At 42.8% G+C, this 11,133-nt stretch overlaps 2 protein-coding genes across 3 annotated transcripts; both read left to right on the top strand.

The window, feature by feature from the left end:
• The first annotated feature begins 262 nt into the window (after positions 1–262).
• On the top strand, positions 263–1,786 carry LOC123143119 (transcription termination factor MTERF8, chloroplastic). Its single transcript, XM_044561937.1, has one exon. It carries the CDS (start codon positions 294–296, stop codon positions 1,623–1,625), a length of 1,332 nt encoding a protein of 443 aa, XP_044417872.1. The 5' UTR covers positions 263–293; the 3' UTR covers positions 1,626–1,786.
• Positions 1,787–5,708: 3,922 nt separating this feature from the next.
• LOC123143118 (uncharacterized) lies at positions 5,709–9,970 on the top strand. 2 transcript variants are annotated; one of them, XM_044561936.1, is made up of 3 exons: positions 5,709–7,002; positions 9,066–9,294; positions 9,412–9,970. In XM_044561936.1, exon 1 carries the CDS (start codon positions 5,724–5,726, stop codon positions 6,939–6,941), a length of 1,218 nt encoding a protein of 405 aa, XP_044417871.1. In that variant the 5' UTR covers positions 5,709–5,723; the 3' UTR covers positions 6,942–7,002; positions 9,066–9,294; positions 9,412–9,970. The 2 variants fall into 2 exon arrangements, with proteins under 2 accessions (XP_044417871.1, XP_044417870.1); XM_044561935.1 differs by having other exon boundaries at positions 9,057–9,294.
• Positions 9,971–11,133: the final 1,163 nt, after the last annotated feature.

Raw genomic sequence — 11,133 nt, 5'->3', positions numbered from 1 at the left:
ATTTTCTCTAAATTGAGTTCTAGAATGCACAAACCAGATGCTGCCACTTACTTAATTAAGGGAGCACAATTTTTTCTACTTTTTTCGTTTATATTGATCTGAAATGAAGACATGTTTGTTCTTTCTAAAGTTTGCTCAAAATAAATCTACTATCAATAAATAATCAACATGAACTACGGACTATATTTCATTTTGAAAATAATTTATTTTTTGGGTTTTGTTTTGATAACACTTCCAATTTCTGAGTGGAAGCAAAGCCCTTAACAACATGAAATGGCCCACTCAACGATCGCATGAGCCCAAGATGGCATAGTCCAAACGACGGATTGGGCCCAGCAGAAACGCGAGCCATACGCGAACATAACTGTACGGGCACGGCCTGTTACGGCAGGCAAGCAGACGAGACGCAGCTGCAACCTACCCCAAATCCCTCCGCCATCGCCGCCGCCGCCGCCACCGCTGCCGGCGCCATGCTCCGCCTCCGGAGCTGCATCGTCTCCCACCTCCTCTCCTCTCCGGCCGCCTTCCGTGTCTCTTCGCCCCACCGCCTCCTCTCCGCCGCCGCGGCCCCCATTTCCCCGAGCCAGCGCTTCGCCGTGGAGGACTACCTCGTCTCCACCTGCGGCCTCACCCGAGCCCAGGCGCTCAAGGCCTCCACGAAGCTCTCCCACCTCAAGTCCCCCGCCAACCCCGACGCCGTGCTCGCCTTCCTCGCCGGCCTCGGCCTCTCCGGCGCCGACATCGCCGCCGCCGTCGCCAAGGACCCGCGGCTGCTCTGCGCGGGCGTGGACAGGACCCTGGCCTCCAACGTCGTCGGGCTCACCGGCCTCGGCCTGTCCGGCTCCGACGTCGCGCTCCTCGCCACCATCGCCGGCGAGCCCTTCCGGTTCAAGTCCGTCGTCCCCAAGCTGCAGTACTACCTGCCCCTCTTCGGCTCCTCCGAGAACTTCCTCCGGGCCCTCAGGAAGAGCTCCCACCTGCTCACGTCCAACCGCGACAGGGTCGTCGAGCCCAACGTCGCGCTCCTGCGGGAGTGCGGGCTAGCTGCTTGCGATATTGCCAAGCTGTGTATGGTCGTGCCAAGGATCCTCACCGCAAATCCAGAGCTTGTCCGGGAGATGGTGGCATGCGCTGAAGCTCTAGGCGTGCCCCGCGGCTCTGGGATGTTTAGGCAAGCGCTGCAGGCTGTCTCGTTCAAAAGCAAGGAGAAGATCGCCGCCAAAGCGAGCTACTTGAAGAAGATATTCAGGTGGTCTGATGCTCAAGTGAGCCATGCTGTGTGTAAGGCTCCGATTGTGCTGAGGAAGTCAAACAGCTCGCTGCAGCAAAGGTCCGAGTTCTTCCTCTCCGAGATGGGGCTGGAACCGGCGTACGTTGCTCATCGCCCGGCATTGCTCTCTTACAGCATGGAGGGCCGACTCAGGCCCAGGTACTATGTTATCAAGTTCCTTAAGGCAAATGGATTGCTAGGTCAGTACCGGGACTACTATAATATAGTCATGCTGAGCGACAAAGTATTTATGGAGAGGTTCATATGCCCTCACAAGAAGGCTGCACCACACCTCGCTAAAGACTATGCAACTGCTTGCAAAGGGGAAGTGCCAGCTAATTTCAGATTTACATGAACCAAGAAAAGGCTATGGAAAATTTGTAACATGTGTATGGCGCGACAAAGTTTTCACTCTGCATTGTATGCTGGTAACTCTTGTCTCAGTACTCATTGCCTAACTTGATGTTGGCTATATTTGATAGTATATCCATGACATGCCAGTTTCGTCATTGCTAATTCTTGAAATAACTGATAATTTGATTCCTGAACCCCGATATGATGTTCTTGTTATTCCTTAAGAGTTGATTTTTGAAAATGAGAAGTCTCATATGTTTGTGTTTCTAACTAATGTTGGGGATCATGGAAATCGGATGTGTGCGTGGACCAACTTTCGGATCAAACCAGGACCCAGAAAACCAGACATAACAGAAGAGCCCTTTGTCGTTTTCCACTAAAAATATCAGCGTGATCTGCTTTCATGGCAACATTTATTTAGCATGCCCTGTTTTGATTTCATTGTATTTTCTGTCCCATCATATTTCAGGTAGTACTAAGCTTGCAGTTCAATGTTCAGTATTTAGATTATGCTTAGAAATACTTTGTCAGTTAGTACTAACTACCAAGTTTGCAGTTCAATGTTCAATATTTCGATTATGCTTAGAAATATATTTCTAATGGACGTCTTTTTTCTTAACCTTTTGTTTTCTTTCCCCTTATTGTTCTAAAGATTCATCTTTTTTCTAAATATCATAGTTGACCTTTCTTTAGTTTGGAAGCTTTCAAATTTAAAAACGTAACCTAGGTGGGACTAATCCATGATCTACAAATGAATTAGTTTTATCATTTACATAGTTCATTAATCTTCAAAACAAACCAATGGAGGTGCCATGAATAACAAGGAAATCCAATGAAATTTGAACTAACATTTGTTATTGGGAACATATGAAGAAGAAAAGGATACAAAGTTTTTCCGCTACAACCTACAGCTTGCATGGAGCCAGATGTCTTTTCTTCATATCTATCTACTATTCAGTGATTGCATATGTAACACCGTTGTTCGCAAAACCACATACATATGTTTTGGCAGCAAAAGTAGCCAGTATGAAATCGTTGGTTTAGTATCTATTTCGCAATGCCACAAAATTCAGCCCAATTTGTTGCTTTGACACGACACTAAGACCTTCGACCCGTTATCCATCCTGACATAAAAAGTGGCAAATTATATTGTTTAGCAATTAGCAATGTCTTCCAACTGAACTAGTCGCACGACTAGTCCATGTGTCAGCTTGTAATCCTTGGTGTTTAGTGATGTAAGTATGTGTTCTGATTGTGCTTAATGAGAAACAGGGGTAACTATCCTAGCTACTGTTACCATGCCATTATATGCAAACACTTTGCTTGTTAAATCACATGACAGATTACGACCATATCAATCTGAAAAGGAAGAGAAAAATGAGAGATAGTATCTATTCAGTTAAAACAAAATATTAATTCATGAATTACTAAATGAAGTGCCCATCATCGCGGTGACTCCAACTCGCTTTCTCAGCCGTTGGATGAAGTGTGCCACTGCTCTGTTGCTTCTGCAGAGCTTCAGCAGATTTGGGTTGCTGCTGTTAGTTTTTTTTTATTGCTCAGTGACTTGAACTGAGGTAAGTTTAACTTTCTTTTCCTGAACTTCATGATCGATACAGAGAACTTAAGGGGCGCGAGAGGAAAAAAAATCAAATACTTAGGCAAGATGTACGTACTTGTGTTGATCAGTGCTTTTATATTTATATGGATGAATGTGTAGGATACTAGGTTCAACTAGGATGTATTCTGAACCTATTGCCACTAGGAAAAATTCACTCTACTGTTCAGATTCATAAGCTTTCCTTAAAAGGGTTTTATATAATCATAATTGGAGGTTGAGATAGCTTGATATTTTCACTTGGATTAGACTTATGTTTACTAAAACATATCCTATGTTCCTACTGCATGTTCGGCATATATGGTTTGTCAGGCTGGTCGGTCTGGTCGAGCATATTAATGTATCAGCCAGACTGTAGGAAGAACATGATTCTTCCATCCAGAGACTAGGTGGTTGTATTCAGAGCACTGCAGCTATTTTCTCCCTGCAGCTATTTTCATGTACGGTTGTCCAGGTACTATAAACACAGCCTCATTGTGCCATCTCACGTTTCTTATACCCCACACCTGAAAGTAGTATCTTCATACTTGACTTTATGTTATCAAACAGCGCCAAAAATAGCTGTGGGTCAACTCGCGTCCGTGAATCCCTGCTTGACACACTCTAAGACTCACAAGAACACTTTACAGGTATTCTGACATCTATGGCCTCTATCACACACGGATCTAGTACTGGATTCACTGTATTTTCTATTATTGCAGATGTGACTGCCTTCTCTGTCACTGTCAGTATAACATTCTGTAAAAAATAATTGTCTCCTTCCCTCATCACAGAGTTACTCGTCATACAGTCTATTGGGGTGATCATTGAAATCCAGAGATATGATTTACTCCCTCCGTTCCTAAATATTTGTCTTTCTAGACATTTCAAATGAATACTACATACGGATGTATGTAGACATATTTTAGAGTGTAGATTCACTCATTTTGCTCCGTATGTAGTCAATTGTTGAAATGCCTAGAAAGACAAGTATTTAGGAACGGAGGGAGTAGAACTTAGCATTTTCTTTTGCTATAAGATACTACTATATCCAATAAAAAGTAGTGGCATTCAGTTCTTTGTACAGTAAGTAGTCTGGCTGAACACTAAGAATAACCACAATCCTACCTTACCACCAATAAGATATGGAGAAAACAAGGGGTCCATGAGTTTTCATTCTTCTCTGCTTTTGTTGTAGACGTGTCCCTCTGAATACCTCTGCCCGTTTACTTTGTATTATTGTCATTTCATTTTGTTCTCATGTAAGAACGTCAGTTAGCCCTTTTGGGCAATACCTCTGCCCGTTAAGCAACAATAGTTGAGCTCGACAGCTTGTAGCGAGTGTATGGCGAAAAATGTCAACCGGTCACAGTGCATGAACATAGCACGTCTAATTTTAGATTTTATATCTTTTTCTCTCCCAAATTTCTACATGATAAAATATAGTTTCAGCCATGTTAATTCAAAAATGATACTCCCCCTGTTCATAAATATGTCTTTCTAGATATTTCAATATGGACTACTTACGCATGTATATAGACGTATTTTAAAGTGTAGATTCACTCATTTTGCTCCGTATGTAGTCCACACAGCTAACTTACTAGTATGCCTATAAAAATTTGATCTTATTTGAACTAAAGAATTGAGAGTTTTTTACTTTCTCTACACACAGTTAACTTTGAGCCCCCCTTCATTTTCTTTCAAAGATTCGCCACTATTTCCATGATGAGGGAGAAAAAGATTGTCTAAAAAATTTGACTTCGAGGAAAGCAAGCCATGAAGGCCAACTAACCAAACATCAGCGTCGGTGATCTCCTGCCGCCATGAGCAGCAGCACTGCCATCTCAACTCACCGCTGTCGTGAGCAGCAACGCCGCTGGTCTCATTTCGTCGCCGCCGCCGCCGCCGATCTCCCTTCAATTCTGTGAGGAATGGTGCCGATGTGAGCAATTGTTGATCTCGTTTTACATCCCCAGCCGTCGCCCCTCCTCCGGCATCTTCTACAAGGCCAACGGTTGTACGCCACCTCTTCCTCTTCCCTTGCGTGAAGCAAACACATCACGTATTCACTTATGTCTGATCTAATAATACAATGTATTCTCATTACAACAGTGAATGCGGTACCTCTGCTCCAACCAAACGCGTCCTTAGTTGCCTATCGGATCCGGAAAAACATTTGTTTTTGTACTCCCTCCATTCCTAAATATTTGTCTTTCTAGACATTTCAAATGGACTACCACATACGGGATGTATATAGACATATTTTAAAGTGTAGATTCATTCATTTTGCTCCGTATGTAGTCATTTGTTGAAATATCTAGAAAGACAAATATTTAGGAACGGAGGGAGTATTTTGGAACAAACGCATGTCAGGTTTTTCTTTTCTTTTTTGAGCTTTTTTTAGGAGTATTCCATTTTTTGAGCAAAAAATATAAAAATAATCAACTCACGGCAGGCCTGTCAAAACTGCAGTCCAATAGAGCCCACAAACAGCCGAAAGAAATGCATCCCATTCACCTAAAAAAAAAAACGCTGCCCGCAACTGCAGTCCGTCGGAAATCTCTGCCGCCGCCGCCACCGCCGTCTGCCGTCGCCGTCGCCTGCGCCATGCTCCGCCTCAGGAAGTGCGTCGTTTCCTGTATCCTCTCTTCTCCCTCCACCTCCGCCATCTCCCCACTTCGCCGCCTGCTCTCCGCCGCCGCGTCGCCCCCCATTTCCCCTAACCCTAGTAGCTTCGCCGTGGAAGACTACCTCGTCGGCACCTGCGGCCTCAGCCGACCCCAAGCCCTCAAGGCCTCCAAGAAGCTCTCCCACCTCAACTCCCCCGCAAACCCCGACGCCGTCCTCGCCTTCCTCGCCGGCCTCGGCCTCTCCGGCGCCGATGCCGCCGCCGTCGTCGCCAAAGATCCGCAGTTCCTCGGCGCCAAAGTGGACAAAACCCTGGCCCCCGTCGTCGCCGGGCTAACCGGCCTCGGCCTGTCTAGTCCTGAGATCGCTCGCATCGTCTCGCTCACCCCCGACGGCTTCCGCCGTAGATCCATACTCTCCAGGCTGCTCAAGCGCTCATCCTGCCTGTTGTTTTCGGACCTCGACAAGGTTGTCAAGCCCAATGTTGTGTTTCTGAGGGAGTGCGGGCTAGGTGATTGTGATATTGCCAAGCTGTGTATCCATGGGCCGAGGATGCTCACCACCAACCTGGAGCGCGTCCGAGCGATGGTGACATGCGCCGAAGGTATAGGCGTGCCCCGTGGCTCTGCGATGTTTAGAAAAGCGCTACATGCTGTCGCATTCCAAAGCAAGGAGAAGATTGCCGCCAAAGTGGACTACTTGAAGAATACATTCAGGTGGTCTGATGCCGAAGCGAGCATTGCTGTGCGCAAGTATCCGGGTCTGCTCAGGAAGTCAAAGGAATCTCTGAAGCACAGGTCCGAGTTCTTGTTCTCTGAGGTGGGGCTGGAACCCGCGTACATTGCTCATCGACCGGAAATACTTTCTTATAGCATGGAGGGCCGACTCAGACCTCGGTACTATGTTATCAAGTTTCTCAAGCAAAGTGGACTGCTAGATCGTGACTTGAGCTTATATTCTGCGGTCAAGATGACTGACAAGGTATTTGTGGAGAAGCTCATATGCCCTCACAAGGAAGCCGCAGCACACCTCGCTGAAGATTATGCAGCAGCTTGCAAAGGGGAAGTGCCAACTAATTTCAGATTTACATGAACAAAAAAGGTCTATGGAAATTGGTTACAGTGTATGGCGCAACAAAGTTACCACCCTGCGTGTAAGCTGTACTTCCTGTTTCGGTGTTCTTTGCCTTACTTGATGTTGTTTGTTTTCTGTAGTATGCCTGTTACATGCCACTTGATCATTGCTAAATGCTAACTCCCTATGAAGCTGGCAATTTAATTCCTGAACCCCCATATATGTTGATATTGTCATTCCTTAGAGAAGATCTCTGTAAATGAAAAGTTTATTGATATATATATGTGATTCCGACTTCCATTCAAGATCATGGAAATTGGATGTGTGGGTGGACCAATTTTGTGTTTAAACTAGCACTGGAGCATAATATGGTGATGTTAGATTACCGTAACTTAGCTTGAGTATATATTTATTATTCTGAAACGGTGGACTCAGTTTGGGGTTTCTTCTGACTATTAAACATTCAGTTTTGACTGAAGAAGTTGATGTTTCAATTGATGCGTCAGATCAAATATGTATATGTGATTGAGGTGAGTTGTATATTTCTGAGGTTTACATTGCAATGAGCACTGTTCTTAGAAACACAAAACTGAATTTATATACTAGGCCCGCATAATTGTTTTCTTGGCCTTCGGATGCAATCACCTCTGTTATATTACATCTGCAGAGCATCAACAGATCTGGGCTTCTGTTGTTTATTTTTTCATGCTCTGACTTGAACTGACGTATGTTAACTTTCTTTTCCTGAACTTCATGATCAAAATGAAGAAGAATGTAACACTTAGGCGATGTGAATGCTTGTGTTGACATCTGGTTTATATATGGAGATGAATGCATTGGATGTTAGGTTCAGATATGGTAGATACAACTAGGCCCAATACCACGAGGGAAAAAATCACCCTGCTGTTCAGATTCATACACCTTTCTTAAAAGAGTTATACTTAAGCAAAAATAATGGTTAAGATAGGTTAATTTTTTCACTGGGGTTAGACTTACGTTTTATTCAGAAGTTCCAGCTAACCATCTCTCAAGTAAAAGAAAACGAACCTAATCAGTCCGATGTAATTTTTCTGCTGCACTAGAGCATTATATGGTGATGCTGAATTACCGTATTAAGCATGAGTATATTTTTCTTAATTTGAAGCGATGGACCACTGCAAGTGGTTTGCGGTTGCTAATCTTCAGTTCTGACTATTAAACATTCATTTTTGACTGAAAGAAGTGGATGTTTCCATTGATGTGTCAGGTCAAAAATGTAAATGTGATTGAGGCTGGTGAGTTGTGCTTTCTCAGGTTTACAAGCATTGTTCATAGAAACACAAAACTGAATTTATATACTTAGGCCTGCATGATTGTTTTCCTTTGGCAAGTTCACTTCATCTGTTGATGCCTATTTGGGTGATTATAAAAATATATATCCAAATATATGATTTGAAACTTAGCATCTTCTTTTACTGTAAGATACTACACCCTCTGTTCCCAAATGTAAGACTGTTTTGGTAGTTCAATTTAAACTGCCAAAGCATCTTATATTTAAAACCAGAGGTAGTAATATCGAGTAAATAGCAGTGACATTAAGTTCTGGGTACAGTAAGAAGTATGTGGCTGAAGACTAAAAGAATTGACGCTATCCTGTCTTACCACTGACATGGAGAAAACATGGGGTGCAGCTTAGTCAGGCTTTACTGTTCAGATGCACATTCTGTGTTTTGGTTGCACATTCTTTTCGGGTTTACTTTTCTATGAGGTGGGCCCTTTCAGAAACCTGCGTCGTGTTGTGCCAGTGCCATAGCGGTTTATTGTTATATAACTTCTAATTTGCAGCGCCAACGATTTAACAAGTATCGACATCTTGCAAATGCACATCCAGTATCTGACATAAAATTCACTTGTTTATCTACACTGGTCACAAAGCAGGATACCTATGATTTGGTATTATAGCATGTTTCTTATAGTTACGGTTCTGCTTTAGTTATATACTATTGTAGCTGATATTGTATATTCAGTTCCTATGACCACAAGTAAAGTTCTGTTTTACTTAATGTTTTTGCAAATACTATGACTACAGAGTCCAACCATAATACGGTACGTGAAATAAAAATTGCAAAGGCAAATTTAATGAGCCGTTGTCAGTCTTAGCAGAAGCAGGGACCTAAATGATCAAATCAAAGGAGAAAGAGGCTGAAACAAGGGGAGAAGATCACAGCAACCACCAGGAGAAAATATATCTCAGTTTTTCAGGACCCGCCTACCTGAAAAAGCTTGCTGATGGGATGCAAAGGCTAAAATTGATGTAGTAGGAGGGATGCTGTACATGTTTGGTTTTAGTGCGCCACCAGAAAAAGCTTGCTGATGGGATGCAAAGGCTAAGGTAATGAACTAGTATGTACTTGAGGTAGTAGGTTATGCTTACTGTACTGCCTGCTAAAATGCAATGCCTAAGATGCACTGTCCTAAATTGTGAGGACTACTTGAAAAATACCTTCAGGTGGTCTGATGCCGAAGCGAGCATTGCTGTGCGCAAGTATCCGGGTGTGCTGAGGAAGTCAAAGGAATCCTGAAGCACAGGTCCGAGTTCCTGTTCTTCGAGGTGGGGCTGGAACCCGTGTACATTTCTCATCGACCGGACATACTTTCTTATAGCATGAAGGGCCGACTCAGACCCCGGTACTATGTTATCAAGTTTCTCAAGCAAAATGGACTGCTAGATCATGACTTGAGCTTATATTCTTCGATCAAGATGACTGAGAAGGTATTTGTGGAGAAGCTCATATGCCCTCACAAGGAAGCTGCACCACACCTCGCTGAAGATTATGCAGCAGCTTGCAAAGGGGAAGTGCCTACTAATTTCAGATTTACATGAACAAAAAAGGGCTATGGAAATTGGTTACAGTGTATGGTGCAACAAAGTTATCACCCTGCGTGTAAGCTGTTACTTCCTGTTTCAGTGTTCTTTGCCTAAGATGATGTTGGTTGTTTTCTTTAGCATGGCAGTTAGTCATTGCTAAATGCTAACTCCTTATGAAACTGATAATTTGATTCCTGAACCCCATATGTTGATGTTGTCATTCCTTAGAGAAGATCTCTGTAAATGAGAAGTTTATGGATATATATGTGATTCCGACTTGCATTGAAGATCATGGAAACTGGATGTGTGGGTGCACTAATTTTTGTTGAAACCAGCACCCATGAAACAAGAAACCAGAAGAATATTGCTGTGTTGTTTTCCACCGAAATGTATCAGTATGATCTGCTTTCATGCCAAAATTTATCTATCATGCATGTTAAATTATCATTTCATTGTTTTTTAGGTTCCATCATATGTCAACTAGTACTAACTTTGTTTAATATTCAGGTTAGACTCAGAAATAAATTTCTCATCTGCCTTTTGTTTTTCTTTTTCCTTTTGATATCTTTACCCGTTTTTTAAGTTTTTTTTGCCTATTCAGTGATTGCATATGTGAAATCGTTGTTTCCAAGACCATATAGATATGTTTTGTCAACAAAACTAGCGAATGTGAAGTCGCAATGCCACAAAATTCAACCCAATCTGTTGCTTTGAGCTGAGCTATAGGTCATTACACAACACTGAGGCCTTCCACCTGTTGTCCATTCTGACATAAAAAGTGGCAAATTGTTGTGTTTAGTGATGTAATTATGTGTTCTGAATTTCTGATTGTGTTTAATGAGCAACAATGCCATTATATACAAACAGTCTCCATGTTCAAACACATGAAAGATCACAACCATTTCGATTGGAAGAGAAAATTGCTACAACTATTGTTTTGTGTAAAAGCTGCAAACGGCAACTGCAGCTGATGATTGACAAGATGAGAAATACTCCCTCTGTCCCATAATGTAAGACTTTTTGACACTATACTAGTATCAAAAAATGTCTTACATTATGGGACGGAGGGAGTAGTATATATTCAGTGGCAAAAAACGTTAATTTATGAATTAGTAAATGTTATACCTGGGTGGGCCTCTGCTCAGTTGCATCCGCAGAGCATCAGCAGATCTAGGCTGCTGTTATTATTATTTTCATGCTCAGTGACTTGAACTGAGGTAAGTTCACTTTCTTTTCCTGAAGTGCATGATCAAAATAGAGAAGAACTTAAGGAGCACAAGAGGGGAAAAACAGAACACTTAGGCAAGATGTACGTGCTTGTGTTGATCCATGCTTTATGTTTATATATGGAGATGGATGCAT

Source organism: Triticum aestivum, chromosome 6D (assembly GCF_018294505.1).
Source record: "Triticum aestivum cultivar Chinese Spring chromosome 6D, IWGSC CS RefSeq v2.1, whole genome shotgun sequence".
Lineage (NCBI taxonomy): Eukaryota > Viridiplantae > Streptophyta > Magnoliopsida > Poales > Poaceae > Triticum > Triticum aestivum.
This window is presented reverse-complemented; position numbering and strand designations above follow the sequence as displayed.

What these genes read in the sequence shown, in the direction of transcription:
- LOC123143119 (XM_044561937.1), top strand. Translation starts at nt 294, where the DNA reads ATGAGCCCAAGATGGCATAGTCCAAACGACGGATTGGGCCCAGCAGAA.
- LOC123143118 (XM_044561936.1), top strand. Translation starts at nt 5,724, where the DNA reads ATGCATCCCATTCACCTAAAAAAAAAAACGCTGCCCGCAACTGCAGTC.